Genomic DNA, 19,331 nt, shown 5'->3' on the forward strand with positions numbered 1-19,331 from the left:
ACTTTGTCCTTCTCTATGCAAACACATAGTATCAAATATATTCTTTGGTCTGAATGTGTTGAAAGAAGAGAACATCAAAAAACAACAGTTTCCTTGTGGATAAAAAGTACACGTTCAGGCAAACTGATTGCCTTAAGAACTATATAGCATGTATACATACGTTCAGCTGAATTGGTTACCTAAAAAACTATCAAACATGTTGGCTGGCTTTGATATGTTTTATCAGGTGATTCTTGTTGCAACTTGCAACACTATTGCTTTGCATGTCAGTAATACTAGAGCAATCAATCACTTGTGGTTAATGACTTCAGCAATCTTAACAATAACATTGACAATAATGTATCCAACTTTCCAATTATTTGGGGTTGGTAACAAGGATCTTATCAATTCTCTCTACATCGGACTCATTAAGGCAATTCACTAGTAATAAACATGCCATTGATATCATTTTAAATTCTACTAAGTAGACTTATCTTTGTATTGAATTTTAAGCAGTCAAATAATAATTCTATTGATGATATTGTAAGATCCAATAGATGAATGATTATACATACACACAAGCATACAAAACAGACACATCAATTATTCACGTACATGCATCATGAAATGTCATGTGATGTTGAGCACCTGAAGCTCATGCTTTAGTTTCTTTAGGCACATGTAATAAATGCATCACTATTTAACCAAGAGAAAGTGAAGTCAAACCCAACTTCAGCCATGTCAGAAGTGTAATTCTAGATGTTAGTGAATCATCACAAAGAAATATGTGAAGTTAGGACAAAACTGCAACAAAATAGTACCACCAACTAAGAAAACATCAAGAAGATAATTAGATTAACTTTGATTAAAAAGGAAAATGTAAATAACAATTGCCTGATAAATAATGTAGCATGTGTTGGGACATTGCAAAAATTAATGAACAAGAAATTGCCATTGTAAAGACTGCCCAAGAAACTTAAGAAATTAATATACAAACAACATGATTCCACAAGAACTTACAAAACTGATTTCACCTATATCAAAGTTACACATTAGTAATCTGCAAAACTGATTCCTCCTAAAACACTGTAGGTCATATGACAGCATGAACTATCTGGTTTTGGTAACTCGTGTCTCCTAAAATTTCCAGGATTGAACCAAACTTTCTTTAGTCACTGACTGAATTATGATTCAAAAGAGATGATTCATATAGATAAGGCGGAGTTATTATAAAGAATCTATTCCAGAGAGATTTCTCCCTATCCCATGGTAATATTCCATGGGAAGATACCAAGTAATTAAACAAACTATCCCTTGATGTTTGCAAAGATGGATCAAACAAGAATTTGACAAATCAAGGAACCTTCAGGTCGGGTTGAATAAATCTTCACCAGAGTGGAAGCAGATTTTCTCAAGTTGTGATGGCCAATCTTCACCAAGTTGCTGTCGATTCAGCTCCATTGCTACCCTAAAGTCTTGGAAAGAAACCATACACTGTGTTTCCTGCCTTTGTTTGTTATTGAAAGATCCACCATTATTATGTACGTGCAAGTGAATTCCAGACCAGAAACCATTAGTTGGCTTCAATTGAGCTTCCTGCTTGAAGGTTGGATGATTTGTTTGATCATGACCTAACCTAGTTCCTGATAATTCAATACATGACCTAATTAGACCCTTCAAGTAAGTATCTAAGGCATTATTTAGCAGGTTAGAGCAGTCCAATGTGACTCTTTCCAAACCAAGTATTTCTGCCATTTTCCCCATCCTTTTCTGTAGTGCTTCAGTATCACATAATTCTCCGCCAGAATAGTTGCTGCCATGAAAACCACCGCTGGAAGTTGTTACCGAATAGAAAGCTCTTCGTGCCCCACCTAGACTTGCAGGGCATAAAGGGATCCCTAGTGGAGCTTGGAGAGTAAACTTTCTGGGGTTTAAATCATTAGATTGTTGCAATTCTTGTCCAATATCGACAGCTACAATGTCGCAGAACTTGTTCCTCTTTGCAAATGCTTCATTTTGTGGCATCAAATCATCTACCAGTGGTCGCTGCTCAGAAGGAATATAACCTTGGTGATGCTGCATCGATCTCTTCAAATCATGTGGAGCAACGGCGCCACTTTTCTCTATAACAGTATTCTCATCTATGGCCATTTTAGATTGTGATGTCGCACCTCCATTCTGTCTAATAGAAACAGCATGCTCTCTGTTCCTCCGTTCTCGAATGCATGACCTGACTTTCCGAGGTGATGGTGGAAAAATATACCCATTTGACCATTTGCTGTTTGTTGGGGCTGCAGTTGCCAAATGATTGATGTTCTCTTCATAAGTTGATTTGTTTCTGAGAGCTTCGAGGGGCTTTGGGGTAGCCCTCTCAAGGCTACACAGAGGCATGGTTTTGGCTCGAAAGGCATTTTTCAGAATTGATTGAATAAGCTGATTGTGTAAAGGAATGTTCTGGCGCCCAAGGATCCGAAGACAATACTTATTGAAATCTCGTTTGCTCAGCTTCTGTGCTAATAACTGATTCAAACAACCAAAGTATATCCGGCAGCGCTCAGGGCCGAGTTTCTTTGCTATCTGCAATTTGAGATCACCAAGATTGATCCGGCTGCGCTGTGAAGGTTGTGATGTAGTCGGCATTTCTCAATGTATCGCAGACGTTTATCGCATTAGAGTAATGGAACTACTGACCCATTTGCTTTATTCTCAATTTTGTGAAATCTAAATCGCGATCCATCTCCGACTCCAGAAAATTCCAGCAACTATTACCAATATTATACTAGTCCACGAGGAACAAGCAAGCAGACATCTCATATCCGACAAAGAAAACCCTAAAGCAACAAAAGATCCACTCGGTGATCAATGATCCCGAGCTCGAACTAACTACGGCCACCTTCCACAAGAAGACAATTGAGACCGAGCGGGATCAAACCCCTAAGAACTGAACATAACTAAAGGCACAAAAAAAAGTTCCAGCTCCGGAAGTCGGACAAAGATCTCAACTTTGCAGGCTAATTGGACGCTGGGGAAGTACCGGAGATTGATTCCGCGGTCTGCAATGAGGGAAGCAACTTCAGCGAGAGGAGATCGAAGTGGAAAGTCGCAGGGTGGGAGGGTAGATTGCAAAGCGAGGACGGGGAAAAAGGAAGCAAAAGGGAAGACGCGGGGGAGAAGAGAACGGACCTTAGGGATGCCCGGATGCGAATGCGGAGGAGAGCCGGAGGTGGTCGCCGGGAACTCGGAGCATGGAGGAGGTAACGCGCCGCGATTCTTCCAAGCGCGAAGCGAGCTCGAATTCGCCTTGCCCTCTCTCTCTCTCTCTCTCTCTCTCTCTCTCTCTCTCTCTTCCCCTCCCTCCCTCGCCTTCCTCTTCCCCTCCCTCTTCCTCTTCGTCTTGGAATTGGATGGATTGCACTCTGATGACTCCTGCGATCGCTGCGCAAAGTAAAAAATTAATTAATTAACAAAAAAAATATAAGAAATAATGGTTAATCTTTTTCCGGTTATTTATATTCTTAAAGAAAAAAATATGCATCTCATTACTCATAATATTATATATATTTTAAAATTGCGGGATCTTTTTTTAAATTGTTAAAGAGAAACATGTAAGAATACAAATGACATTTTTTTATCACTAGAAATTATTTGATTCATAAACTTTTTTATTTATTTATATTGGAAATTCTATATTTATAAGAGATTAATAATAATAATAATAATAATAATAATAATAATAAATATATATTATTCACCTCCTTACAAAAACATTTCTTTTATTAGGGTTAATAAGTAGATAGTGATGTGGCGATGATAAATAACCTACATGTGACATCACCGAGTCGGTTAAAAATCAAGATGCATTGTAAGTATAGAAAAGGAGATTGACTAGGGTCAGGATGGGCCTAAAACGGATCAAACGAAGTACTGAGGTGTGGTGCCAACATGTTAATCAACACGCTCAAGAGGGATTCAACTCCTCTAGCTCGGTCACACCTGACTCTCTTAACCCGGTCACATCTGATTCCCTCAGCTCGACCACACCGACTCCCTTAGCTTAACCATGCCCGACTCTCTCAGCTCAACCACGCCTGACTCTTTCAGCTCGGCTACATTCGACTCTTTTATCTTGGTCACACTCGACTCCCTCAACTCAGTCCCGGCTAGATACCTCCGGATGTGATCACTAGCCTCCTAATCATAGGGAACGTGTATACCATAATAAATGGGAGATAAGAGAGTGGGAGCCTATGTGACAACCCCACAACTTGAATGTGAGTTTCATGCCTCCTAGAAAGTGCATTTACGCATTCAAAATTCTTACTTTCGAAAGTTCTCCATCAACCAATCCATTTTTAACTTCAACGTCGGAGTGACCATGTTAAGATCCTCTTTGCCCCCATTCTAACCTCTTGCTAAGTGTTTCAGAGATCCTAGGAACTTGCTTTGCCATTGAGCCATTAGGAACCCTCTTCACAACGATTACTCTTGAGTGATTCATCTATCTGCGATATTAAATTAGTATTATGATCTTTTTCAAAGTTGATGGTGTTGTTGGATTAATAAGGTGAACTAGAAATTAGAACAAAACTTGACCATAAAATTTGTTAGTAAGCATTCATTGAATTATGAGAAGTAAAATGTTCATCATAATTATAACTATTTTGGGTTATTTAATTATAACTATTTTGGGTTATTGTCAGAAAGAAAATTACACACTTTAGAATAAAATGAACAAAATGAAACACAAAAATCGGCTCCATAATTTCACAAGACAAAGAAAGTACTAAGAAAAGTGAATATTTCTAATAATTTTTGCTATCTAACAACAGAGAGAGCAGATGCAGATGGTACTCTACTTCCATGCTGCAAAAAAACAAAAAAAAAAAAAAAAAAAATCTCATAAAGATTCTTCCTATCTGTTCATCAGGTAAGGACTACGTGCACAATTACAGTGAGTGTGCAGATGAATTGCGCTGTATATTGCTGAGGTTCACAGAAAAAAAAAAAACAAAAGTAAATGAAACATAGAGATAAGAAAGAGTGATTAATGTGAAAATTTTACAGCTTCATATCTGTTCTTGATTAATGACTAAATGGCCCCCGGACTATGGTGCGGACAGTATGTTTAGGTTTATAAATGGGACGTATAATTAGTGGATGTTGGGTTTTTTACCTATTTATCGTGTGTGCTTCTTGTTTTATCTTGATGACCAATAAAAAAATTTCATAGGACCCGGCTGGTCACCCTAAGGCTAGTCCATGAGATTAACTGAATTTATTAATTGATTAAGGACTAAATGTCTCATCGAGGTGGTGGATGGTTGAGGAATGGGTCGTGTGTTGCTATATAAGGTATTGGGGTCAAAACTCAGTGCGTCTGAGCATGTCTTCCCCATGCCTTAGCCACCTACACTAATGGTTAGTAATCACCCATGATTTACCTCCTCCGTGTCGGCTTAGGGACGGATTGACTGGAACGCTAGGGGCGAGCGAATCGCCTTTTGCCACATTGATTAAGGACTATATGAGTCCCCTCGGGGTGGTGCAGTGGTTCCTCTGGGGTATTGTCACATGAAGTCTTGGGGTCGAAACTCGATGTGTCCGAGCATGTCTTCCCCCATGTGTTGGGCATCTACACTAATGGCTAGTAGTCTCCCGTAATTTATCTCTTTCGTATTAGCCTAGGATAGGTTGATGAGGACGCTGGGACGAGCGAAACACCTTTTATCACTTGATTAAGGACTAAATGGCCCCCGAGACGGAGTTAGTTGGCTAGTGTAGGGTAAAGTTGCTACTATAGGGCAAGGGTTCGAATCTCGACAAAGTCGAGGAAAAAATGTCCTCCCCTATACTGGCCAACTACAGCTTCCCGATTTATCTCCTCACAGATGGTCATGAGGTCGACCATGTGGAGCTGCTAGGGTGGCAGATTCCACATTTTGCTATCAGTGATTAAGGACTAAATGGTCCCTGGGCAGAGTTGAGTTGGCTAATACAGGGTAGAATTACTATCATAGGATAAGGGTTTGAATCTCGACAAATTAAGCCGAGGAAAAAAACCCTCCCCGCACTAGCTAACTAGAGCTTCTTGATTTATGTCCTCACAGATGGTCATGAAGCCGACTGTGTGGGGTCGTTGGGGTTGCTACCATTAATTAAAGACTAAATGATCCCAAGGGGTGTTCAGTTGGCTAGAGGGTGACAATTTTATTATAATAGAGCAAGGGGTTAATTCCCAACGGGCACATACCCTCAGGGAAAACAAACCCCTTCCACCCTCTAGCCACTTGGCGATCGACTATAAATTAACCTCGTAATTTACCTCCCTTGACATAATCTGAGGCAAGCTGTGAGCGACACCTGATGTGAGCATAATCATCTTTCGCTACAATTGGTTAAGGACCAAATACCCCCGGGGCTATGGTGTAGCGAAAGGGCTCTAAATTGTCACCCAAGCATCCACGATTCCATCTCCAGCTACGGCGCAGTTACGGAGATTTTCCCTCCAAATGGGACGTGAAACCACGGGATGTGGCCCGCCCTCCACGAGCACTTCTCAATTTACCCTAGCAATCGGTGGGATACTTCCGTGGGACTGGGCCAGTTCTCTCAGATTCGGTGTTACCTGATTTAATATTTATTTTTAGTTAAGGGTCAAATGTTTTCTCCAAATGGGGCGCACAATCATGGGATGCTGGGCTTCTGGACCGCTCGCCGTGAACACTTCCTGATTTACCTTGACAACCGGTGAAAAACTTCCGTTGAGCCGGGGTGATCGCCCTAAGTTTAGTGTTACCTGGTTCATCATTGTTTTGGTTAAGGACCAAATGACCCCCACGGGTTGGTACAATTGGTAACTATACTAGTGATTGCTATAATATGTGTTGAGGTCAATTTCCAACGGGTGCAAAATGACTCATTAGATGTTTAACCTCTCGGATACAAAGAGTCGTTATACTAGAATAAAAATATTTCTCATGATTTACTCGTCTATATCTAACCGGGAGATAAATGATACTGAACTAGAATGGAAGTTATCACCTTTTTATTCCAATGATCAAGAACCAAATGATTTCACAGAAAAATCTTGCAACAAAAGGTTCATAGTTTCAACGAATGTATCTTCTCAGGACGGTGTGATAATTAAAGTATGAAATATTGTCACATTAGGTCATAGGTCGAAATTTAGCACGTCTCAGTATGTTTTCCTTTATACCTTGACCACTGTATTAATAGCTAGTAGTCATTTATAATTTACTTTCTCCATGTTAACTTAAAGACGGATTAGTAAAAGTGCTAGAAGTGAACAAACCACCTTTTACCATAATAATTTCAATGAATGTGCAAAAGAATCACGTTCCGCATTACTCACTAATGAAGCCAATCATTAGAGCATTGAGCATTCTACAACCATTTCTAAAGGAGATGAAAAACCTCATCACAATTTGGACAAGCACAAAGAATCCGTTTATATATATATATATACAAGAGATACCCATGTGCCAGCTTTGTTGAGCCGGCTATTGCTGCGATATTTCACCTCCATCACAGAGCTATAGGCGTCCCTGATATGAAGCTATCTCCGTCTCGAATCCCATAGAGGTTTAACTATAAAATAACCAAAGAAGGGGTGATCCGTAGTCTCGTCTATTTGTTGGCACAATGATAGAATCGTCCATTTGTTGGCACAATGATAGAAGTTAGAAACTCAATTTTAAACCTCATGACTGTATTTTAAGTTTTCTTAAAGATTTAGAAATTCAAAATCATTATGGGTGTTGATCATGTCCGAAAGCGGGAAGGTGGAAAGCTGGGGATGTGGCGGTTTCACTGACCAACTGTAAACCTCGCTCCACTCTGCAAAACAAGTAGCGTCAGTGCTAGACAGGAAGGCATCTCCGGTGTTGACCCTCCGACGCTCAAGTCAGTCACTAGAATAGTGGAAGAAAGTGGAGCAAAAGTAACGCTAGCGCAAACAGTGAATAATGCGTACCTCCGCCGGCGATGGATCCCCCTTTATATAGAGCACTGGTGGGCGACATGCACGCTCCTCGAGGAATAATGCGTAGCTCCGTCGATGATGGACCTCCCTTTATATAGAGCCCTGATGGGCAACATGCATGCTCCTCAAGGCGTGAGCATGTTCTCCAATATGTCCTATAAAAGGACATGTCAGGAAAGTATCTCTGACACCATGCCTTAACAGGGCATGTGTATCTTTGACAAGACAGTAGAAGCTTTCATCGTACGATCCGCCTATCGACCATGCCTCGTGTTAGCAACACTATCTCCTAGAAAGATATCGAGAGATATGACACTCCTCCGCTCTGTTGATGGCCAGCTCCCGCTGCTTGGCCGAGCGGGATAGCCGCTCAGCTATCCCGCTCGGCCAGGACTCCTGCTCTGTTGATGGCCAGCTCCCGCTGCTTGGCCAAGCGAGATAGCCGCTCAGCTGTGACTCCTCTGCTCTGTTGATGGCCAGCTCCCGCTGCTTGGCCGAATAGGATAGCCGCTCGGTCGGGACTCCTCCGCTCTATAGGCTTCGAAGAGATGACAAGGGTCCCGTTGTTTGGCGAAGCAAGGTAGCCGCTCGGCCGATGTCAACCTCAGCTGCTCTTCCCTGCGGTGACTGTGTAATAGCATGACCTCCCCGTTCAGACAAGCTCTCTGGTCTCCTTAGCATCCTGTTACTCCACATTGAGCGTATGACTGCTACTCCACATTGAGCGTATGACTGCTACTCCACATTGAGTGTATGGCTATCTTACCATATTATCCGAGCTAGACGGTTGGCCCGCCCAGCTTATTCTTTCTTATCGACGTGTAATGGTTTGCTTATTCTTTCTTATTGTCTTTGACTTTCTACTTGTTTTGTTTGTATTTCCACTTGCGCACTAACATTGTAGAAAGAAGCAATCGACTTGGGGGTGACGTCTATTCAACCCCCCGTTCTAGCCGGTCATCCAAACCCCAACACTAACTGTCTTAAAATTACCTTCTTTCACATTTTGTACGAACAATTATATTTACAAAATCCATCAATGAGTGCAAGTGAACTTCACATTGAGCGTATGGCTATCTTACCATATTATCCGAGCTAGACGGTTGGTCCGTCGAACTTATTCTTTCTTATCGGCGTGTAATGGTTTGCTTATTCTTTCTTATTGTCTTTGACTTTCTACTTGTTTTGTTTGTATTTTCGCTTGCGCACTAACATTGTAGAAAGAAACAATCGACTTGAGGGTGACGTCTATTCAACCCCCCCTTCTAACCGGTCATCCGATCCCCAACACTAATTGTCTTAAAATTACCTTCTTTCACAGTTTGTACGAACAACAATTATATTTACAAAATCTATCAATGAGTGCAAGCGAAGTAGTTGAAAAGTTAGAAACCGAATTTGTATTATGGTTTCAAATATATGTAAGTTAGAGAAATTTTTATAATTCTTCATTAAATTAAGTTCGGTCCTAATTTATACCATAACTATTTTGATAGGTGAAAGACAGCAGAATATCAAATGTGCAAGATGATAAAATATTGAATCTTACATCAAGACCCCTCCGTTAAATAATGATCTACTCTGGTTACTATATTAATGGTCTCAAATTCCATGTGACATAACGAAATTTACGAAGATTAACTTATAATTCTGATATTTGCGTTAAAGGATCTATCGACAACAATAACACTGAGTTTGATTACTATGATAAACTTGAGGAAATCATAGACGTTGAATATCTTGCATTACCTATAAAAAGGTGTGTTGTTCAAATATTCATGGTATGATCCAACTCTAAGAACAGGTATCAAAATACATCCAAATTATAATTTAGTTGAGGTTAATACAAACAGAAGGTTCAATAAGTTTAAACCTTTCATTTTTAGGATATAAGTGGGTCAAGTTTTTTATTTTGAATATCCTACAAAAAGAAGAAAATCTAGTGAATGGTTGTCTATTTGTCGAATAAAGTCTCATTCGACCATAGCAATGCCGAACACCATCACTACTCACAATCATGATGCATTTCAGAATGACAAAGTAGAGAGACATTAAATTGATTCACAACTCCAATTTACATCACAATTACTTGTAGATGTTAATGTCACTTACGAGAAGATAAATGATGGAGAAATATCTAACAGTGAAGATCTTATTGAACTAATTGAATCTAGCGACGACAACTAAGAAACTATTAATGTTAAGTAGAAATACTTCCAGAGTCTAACATTGATTAAATTTTAGCATTATTGTTCATCAAGTTATACTTCAATCATGTTTTATTACTTAATTATCATGTTAGTAAATTTTATTATAATGTACTGTAATATTATTTTGTAGATATTATATATTATGACAGACCATCCAGTACCACTCTATGGATCTACAGTACTTAGGGTTGTTGGAAAATCGTAAGTATTTTTTTATTATTAGTAATTCAAGTTCTTTATTTATAACATATATCTTATGTTTCAATTTTTTTATATGCAGGTTTACTCCTGATGATCATCGAATAGCAACATATATTAGCAAAAAAATTAAAGAAAAAGTTTGCATTTCTAGTACTACATGGAGACATATAGACCAGGAGACCAAGAATTTTTATTATAATAAATTTGTGGTAAGTAAATTGAATATGTAAAATATATTTATCCTTTAATATACTAAATTTTCAATTTTAGTTGCAGAAAAAATATACATGGGAGGATGACACGAATTAGAATTTGCAGTGACTTGGAATATTTATTATGATAAATTGTACAAAGACCTCTTATATTATATGAGAATGAATGGCACAAGGCCAACTTATGTATCCGACGAGATCTAGAGTGCATAGGCGGCCACTTAGTTTACAGAGAGATAGCAGGCAAGGACTCTAAAAGTTCGAGAAAATAGGAATACATAGCCAGGTAGCCCAAGTACCGAATCCGATCGACATACATTAGGATCCCGATCCATTGTTGAGCACGCTATGGATCTAGTGAGTTTAATTTAAAATTATATAAATTAAATTTTTATTTATTAACAAACTTGTATAATTTTACTCCAACTTATTTGTGTATGCAGGAGCGTTCTTTAGAAAGACAACCCACTTGCTTAGAGATATTTCTTAAGACTTACCAGAGAAAGGATCACGCATACGTTGATCTTCGATCCAAGAACATTGGGATTTGAATTATTAACTTTATTATATTTAATTGTTAATAATGATTAATTAGTTGTAGTAATTGTATACAAGATATAAATTCGTATATTTCTTTTCTACACAGGAGGAAATGACAAGTAGAGTGGCTCAAGCATCTCAGCCACCAATAGGGGGAAGAGAGTCACAAGATCTATCCACCCAGCAAATAAATGATATTTATTGTGATGTTGTGGGTGAAAGGACAAAGAATTCCTCCCTCTACGACCTTGGCTCTCAGACCAAGGTGGTATTTAATCACTTGAGAACTCCTAGAGAATGTGTTAGTTCCTCCTCTTCTTCTTCTTCTAAAGTGGAGTCATTAAGAAAACAAAATTAAGAAGTGAAGACTCAAATGACTACGATAGATCAAAGGTGAGAGGAAAGGTGTGCTGCTCAGGAGCAGACATTGGCCCAGATGCGAACAATCATTGCTAGATGGGACCAGCCACAATAGCCTCAGTCACAGCATGAGTCACAGGAAACTCGAGACCCATCAGACCCTGCTAATGATTAGATTTTTCTGAGGTATGTTCAACTGCACCTTTTTTTAATTTATCATACATTAATTAAGTAAAATATTTTTATTATATTCGGATATTATTAGATATTTATTTTAAATTGTATTACATTTTTTCAGGAGTTTGTATTGATACATTCACCATTATCATTGGATATCCAAAATATAATTTAGGTACTTTTTTTACATGTAAAATTAATTATATATTACAATTTTTTAGTTATATATTACATTTGCATCGATTCATTCGGATCATAATCTCTTGTATTTGACTTTTATATAATTATATTTGGATATATATATATAAGAGATATATCATGGTAAGTATTTTGGATATTTTGTATTTGTCTTTTATTTATCATTCACTTTTGGATAGTTATGATTGTGAGTATGATGTATTTGTATAGCTATACTTGTGCTTTGTACTGAATTTTGGAGATTTGAACAGTTATGATTGTGTTTTGTATTGAATTTTGGATAGTTTGATTGTTTGTATGTGGTATGGATTATGATTTATGTATGGATTATGTTTGTGATAATTTTTATTTATATGAAAATTATATATAGGATATGTTATAAATAAAAGAGGGGTTTTAAATATTTTATTAAATTTTACTGACAGAATTATAATTCCGTCTGTGATTTCCGACGAAAATCATCATTCCGTCGGCAAAATATCGAATTGCATAGTAAATTTTCAATATAAAATTACCGACAGAATTAATTATTCCGTCGGTAATTTTACCGACTGAATTTGATTTAGTCGGTAAATTCGATTACCCACAGTTTGTTATATGCTGACGGAACGGTTGTTTTGTCGTTAAATTTTACCAACAAAAATTTATATTCCGTCGGTAAATACCGACTGAATATTATTTCCATCGGTAAATTACCTTTTCGATACAATTACTTCTAATATTACAAATTCCATCATTATTCCGTCAATAATCTCAATTATCGACGGAATTACGACGAAAAATTCTATCGTTATTCGCTGTTATTTTTGTAATGCTCCCCTGCCGCACGCGAGAATCCCAAATTCCGACGTGTGTATCCATGGTACTTCCAAGTCCTCTCTCAGTCAACGCTACTAATACCATCGTCGGCCTCTGTTTGGCTCAGTTTCCGGACGAGATTATCGATGATCCCCTCAATAGCCCAAAGTTCGTTGGAAATCTGGTTGCACGGTGGTTGATCCAGTGAGAGCTTCCTGCGCATCTGCGAGGCTCCGGACTCCTTCCCTTTGTTCGTTGTACGGCTATCCTTTTTTGTGCAGCCCCTCATGCCACACCCCAGCACTCCCAACGAGGTGGAGAAGCTCCGTGCCTCTAAGGAGAGGAAGCTGGGATGGAGTTACTGACCTTTTCTCTCCAATGACGGCGGCAGTGTGAGTTTGCAGGGAGATGTTGTTTGCAGCATCTCTCTCTAGCTCGCTCCTTCCCTTTGTTGATGTAGGACCGGTGCAGCTCCGCTCTCCCGCACAGCCCTTCCTCTCCTCCGCACAGCCCGATGGCTGGCTGGTTGGCCAGCAGCCACCACGCCGTGGTGTAGCCCTCCTTCTCTCTAGTTTCTAAAGAGAAGGCAGAGCTTCTATTACTAGAAACAGGATAAACTAAGGTTGTAAATTTTTCCTCAGTTATATATTGTTTATATACATTTCTGTAGCATTTGGCATTTAGAACATCTTTCAGTTCATTGAAGAATTAAAATTATTCCACAACCTTACAGAATGGAATCGAGCTGCCAATTTGAGCTGCTGAATTTGCTAAGAACTCTGATCAAGATTGATCTTTGGGTTCTTATTTCCAGCTCAACTTCAGAAATTCGACCTCCATTGCCAAAGAGATTTGTCTGTTTGTTTAATATCATCTAAGGTTATGTATGTTGTCCAAGGAAAACCAATCTTATGAGTCTCGTACTGAAAACATGACAAAATGGATTCAGTTGGGATTATTTGATTAATCTATCAATAACTATAGGATCCGAATTGAACTATCAATCATCACAATTTTTCTCACTAGTATTAACAAATTTCTATTGTTTATTATTCATCATCATTTGACTAAACTATTTGGTACAAACTATATGGATCCTATAATGGCTCCACACATGCTCTTAGCCTTCTCATCTTTACTATATTAACTTCTTTTTTTCTTCTATTTAGCATATGTTAAGCTGAGTTGAATGATGATAGATAAACTTCACATATAATTATTATAAAGAATGGTTCTATGTCGATCAATCACATGTCCTTTTAATAACAGTTAATTATAAGTCATAAATTCAGTAAATAAGCTTAAGGAAAAATGGAGTAATTCTTGAACCAACCAAGAAAATGAAGGGTAATCACCTTTCTAAAATATTCAACTTAGGAATGTTAATTAGGCATGACAAAGAGCGGTGCAGAAACACTACATTCCTTATCAGAATGCAATGAAATTACCTCTAAATACCTTGAGTGAAAATCCCATGATTGTCCCGATATTTCTGATCATCAGTATGAAAGTCCAACGATGGAAACTTGACGGAAAAGCTCTCCCACTAGCACCATCAAAAACCCAGTGCTGCTAAACCAACCATGCTACTTCCAACTTGGGAACAGGAAAATCTCAGTAGCATATTGCTTGCATACACAAGTCATTGCAATTGCATGATGCTTGCTTGGTATTCAAAAGTGCTGCACAAGAATCTTAATCAGTGAATCTCTTGGAATGTGGATCATTGGCCATCAAATTAATTACAAGAACCAATTATAGGCATACGAGAGCACAGCATTATATTGTTTATATAGAATTTTATTGCAAAAAGATAGATTCAGCAAACTTCTACTAGCCAAGTTTCTCTTCTTTTTTCTTAAAACTTCTTCAGTATCTATTGTGATTGTAAGCTGAAACTGAGCCTACTCATTTAGCACAGGGGCAATATTGTGGCAAATGGAATTTTAACAAGTTCACAAATGTTGAGGATCGAATGGAATTTTAACAAATTACTCCTAGCAATTAGTTACAAGTCGTGCACGATAGCATCAAAGTAAGTATTAAGCAAGGGAAAAAACAGGGATATCTTCTCACGTACAGAGTTAAGCTTCAGCCATCTGCAGGTTGGAACAAATGTAGGAATACAAAAAGTGACTGCAAGAAATATCAAAATTATTATTTAATTGCAACAAGTCATGATTTGGTACGTCGGAAGCTAGGCGGCTAATTACACACAACTATCCTTCCACGACCCTCACGACCCTCGGAGACGGACAACGAGCCCCAACGGCGCCGTGGCCACCGCCGCGCTTTCGATCCCGTTGCAGCTCAGCGAGCGCAGCACCATCCAACCGAAGCGGCTGCTCGTCTCGCCGACGGGGCGTCTCTGCCGGCTCCGGATGTCGCTCAACCCCATCGTCACCGGCACTCTCGCCGGACCGAGCACGCACGGGGACGGGGAGTGGAGGTGCGTCGGTCGGGCTTTAGTGACGGGCCGCCCCGACGACGCGCTCCTCAGCCTACGGTACTCCGGCTTCGTCAATCCTGCGCTACCATCGAGCGGCACCGACGGACTGGTCTCCGATGGCGGTCGGCGGCGCGTTCTTCGGATTTCCTTGGGCGTGGGTGGACTGGAGGTGCCTAGAGATAGGATCGGCAGGCCAGGACTGGCGGCTGCGGGGGCAGAGACAAGCTCCGGAAAGAGGGAGGGGAACTCGAAAGTGTCGTCGGCCATAGGAAGGTGGGTTGGGACGGCCTTAGAGGCTGTCTTTAGATATATATAGACACGCGTCGTGAGAGGGAAGGGCAGCTTTCTCGGGTAATGGATTTTGGGTCCGAATCCAAAGGGTCAGGCAGACCAAGGTCTTCTAGAACACTGGAGTCTGAAAGCAAAAGCTAAGGACTTTAATGTTATTTCTTTCATTCAAGAAGAAAAAAAAAATATATTACTCATTTATGTTATCAAATATTTTAATTTCATTTCTTTAAGTTTCCACTTAGGCAAAAACAATATATAAATGAAATTCTTTTTTTTTTGGTTTTAGATAAACATGAGAATACAATGATCTTATTTTAGTTTCCTCTAGCAAGTAAAGACAACTATGTTAACATTAAAAAAAAAAGATTAATTAATAAAATATCTTAAGTTTTATTTTTTTTCAAATCTATCTAAATTTTGCACTTATTATTATTTACATATAAATTTGTTATTATCATATAAAATAATAGAATTTAATATCGTCAAACTCTCAGCCAATTTTAAACTGCATATATAGGCATGTGTTTATGTATAATATATGCAAAAATTAAGCAGAAGCTCTTGTTTTTTCCAAAACGTGTAGGGGCATCTTGAACTAGTCAAACCGATGGTAACAATTATAATTTCATATATCCGTTACAATTATATAGTTATAATAACTATAATTTATTAACTATTATAACTATAATAATCATAGTAGTTACGTTTTCATAACTACTACAATATAAAAAATAATTTTAATAAAAAAAACTAAAATTTTTCGAAGCTTCTGAAAAAGAGTTTTTCAAAATTTACCTAACATTCACATTTAGGGATGACAATGGGTCGGATTTGAATCAGATTTTATATCCTTCGTCTCCATATCCATCGGGTATAAAATCTCCAATAGATATATCCATACTCATTAAAAGATCAGATATCTTCTATAGTTTTAATTTTTCTTCTTTCTATCCAACTATTATCATTCAACAAAAATATATTAAAATTAATATCCTATTAACAAATATATATAATTAAAAAAATAGATTAACATCTATATAGTCTCCTCCTAATATCAACAAAAATAGCAAGTTGATTTTGGAAAAAGAAAATTTTCTTTAATATATGTATATATATTATTTAATCGAGTATTCGGGTCGGGTATCGGGTATTAATAGTCTCTCCATACCCTCCTTCATTCGGGTCGAGTATCGGATTCTCCATCAGATTCGGATGAAATTATTATCCCTATTCACATTATAACAACTCCTATTTCATGATTGCTACAAGTTAGTAATTATAAAATCGTAACTATTATAATTGTATAATAGCTACAGATATGTAACTCTTATAATTTGCCCTCGATTCATAATTTAAACGGAAAATATAAATGAGATAAAATTATAAAAATAGTATAGTGAAAAGTAGTGAGATAATTGATAAAAAAAAATAGAAGTGCAATGTCATTTCTATAGTTCTAAAAATAAGAGGGGCCCTTTTAATTTTTGCCCTATAATATATGGGTAATATTAAATGATCAGAATCTGGCCAGCTAGAATCAATACATGCAAGTGTACACATGGATATTTTAGTAATATCATATGTATACATTAATTACATGCATGTACATGCATGCATTTTAATTAGAGGATAAAAAATTCTAGCTGACCAGATTCTGACCAACAAGAATTACCGATAATATATACACATCATTATTTGAATTAGTACTAAGCAAGGTAGATTTGATTTTTATTTATTTTACCAACAGTGAACAATCCAAATTTGTTTTGTATAATAAGACTAGTAAAAAATGCTTAAGAAACGTAACCTTCTGGAGGAAATAAAAAATAAATAAATGTGTAAACACTCTTTAATTAAAGACTAAGAAAGACAAACTTCACTTACACGGATCAGCATTGGTCAAACTAAATATTTAAAACCTTAGTCAAAATAAATGTGGATCTTAATCAGTCAAAGAAAAGAGACACATTTTCTATAGTTGATGTATCAATACAAAAAACGGTGTCCCAAGCAAACACGTCGTTGGATGTCCGACCCAAAACGCTAACATCAGCAGCAATAATATACTACTAGTATAAACTTATCTAAATTCTAGTTATTGGTAAATTTAATTAATCTATCGTATTACCAGTAAGTTTGAACAAATGTGATATATAACTTCAGAAAACACACGTAGACAAGTGATATATAACTTCAGGAAACATACATAAACATATTTGATATACTTGCAGCATAGTTGCATAGTAGGGCAAGGTACTTACCATGTCAACACTGCCTCTTCTGCAGCATTCGCACACGACACAGAACTGGAAGGGGAGGCTTTAATTTGGCATCTTAATGCTCACTGCAAGTCACTTTGCCTCGACAGGAACTCATCAGGCTATTGTCAGCATACCAAATTGAAGAAGGAATTCATATAATTAATAGGATATGTTATGAATGTGATAATACTATAAATTTTGAAATTCAGTCAAGAAAATGAGTGCAACATTATCATGAACAACCAGTAAATAGTGGCCTACAAGCAAAATGCAAAATGATATTCTGTTTTCATAACATATATATAAGCACGAGAAAATAGCCAAAAATCACAGTAAGGGCCTTGTTAGTTTATAATTTTTCCTCTGGATTTGACAATCTCTAACTGTATAGGTACACAAGCATGTCAAATTATCTCGACTAGTATCGAATAAAAAGTAATAGTCGTTATTGAACCATTTCCATTCCCGGCTAGCACCAAAGAAGAAAAGTATTCAACTTTTCTTGGTTAAATGGTGGAACCCAAATTTGGTAACTGAAAAAGCTAAGAAACCTCCCAAAATTGGAGTGTGGATGCATCAGACTATAGCAACGTTTGTGCCCCAAAAAGAATCTTGTTGCCCAATTTGCAACCAACCTAGCCCATACTGATCCACTTTACATGTTTCGCCATTGCCTTCCATTCCTCTTTTCACACTGACTAAATTTTTTGCACTCAAAATTGACTCTGTCAAGATTTTCATTCTCAATAAAGCAGGTTCCTTTGCCAAATTTGAAACTTGAGATGAAGCTTTTGTGCAAAACCACTGTTATGCATCTCGCGTATCATTCTCTAGCCACAACAATATAAAAGTGATCATTTTTAACCATATCGCCAATGCCATTAACTGTCAGGATGAGCAATTTTTTGGCATAGGATTCCTTTGGGAACTCAGGGATCCTTATACATGTTGCTAACCATGTGCACAGAGATATTGATTTGGAATTACCCATGGACAGTTCCTCCACCAAGGAGATTCAGAAGGTGAAAACTCAACTCACCTTGGAGTTTCCACAATGACTTCAAGTGATTTTTTAAGACACGTGAAAACAAACTTTCTTCCCAAAACATTGATTATTAAGAAGTCCCTCCTTGCATCCTGCCATTGTGTTTCCTCCTTGGTCCACCACCAGTTGGTTTGGGTTTTTGCATTCTAGAAAGTCTTCATCTTCTTCCATGAAAACATCCAAAAACCAATAACAAGGTGGAAACTTCCCTAAAAGATAAGCCCTTCTTCTCCCACATCACCTTAGGATCTTCAGCCTCGTTGGAAATAGAATTACCACTCCCATCTTCCGTTTTACCTTCTTCGCATTATCTACACTATGTCTCTTACCTCCACAGGCATCATTCTCCAACTTTTATAAGATATAAAATTTGAAAATGCACAATCAACAGTTTAGTATAAATTTCAATTCCTTTCTTTTTATATATATATATATATATATATATATATATATATATATATATATATATATATATATATTTTGATTCCTATCTAGTAGTAAAGTAAAGAAAGAAAAGAAACTTATCAAAAAAAAAAATAACAAAAATAAATTAATAAAATAGGACGTTGATATAGATAAATTCTAATTCATAAATACTTAAAAAAAAA

General features: G+C 37.5%; 1 protein-coding gene across 1 annotated transcript; it reads right to left on the reverse strand.

Annotated features, from left to right (window-relative positions):
- Positions 1-874: 874 nt before the first annotated feature.
- On the reverse strand, positions 875-19,016 carry LOC121969607. The gene is made up of 4 exons (XM_042519795.1): positions 17,679-19,016; positions 14,126-14,359; positions 3,163-3,414; positions 875-3,032 (listed from the first exon to the last, which is right to left on the reverse strand). The coding sequence occupies exon 4, from the start codon at positions 2,617-2,619 to the stop codon at positions 1,345-1,347; it is 1,275 nt and encodes a 424-aa protein (XP_042375729.1). The 5' UTR covers positions 2,620-3,032; positions 3,163-3,414; positions 14,126-14,359; positions 17,679-19,016; the 3' UTR covers positions 875-1,344.
- Positions 19,017-19,331: the final 315 nt, after the last annotated feature.

The sequence above is a fragment of the Zingiber officinale genome, chromosome 4A (genome assembly GCF_018446385.1).
Source record: "Zingiber officinale cultivar Zhangliang chromosome 4A, Zo_v1.1, whole genome shotgun sequence".
NCBI classification, from domain to species: domain Eukaryota; kingdom Viridiplantae; phylum Streptophyta; class Magnoliopsida; order Zingiberales; family Zingiberaceae; genus Zingiber; species Zingiber officinale.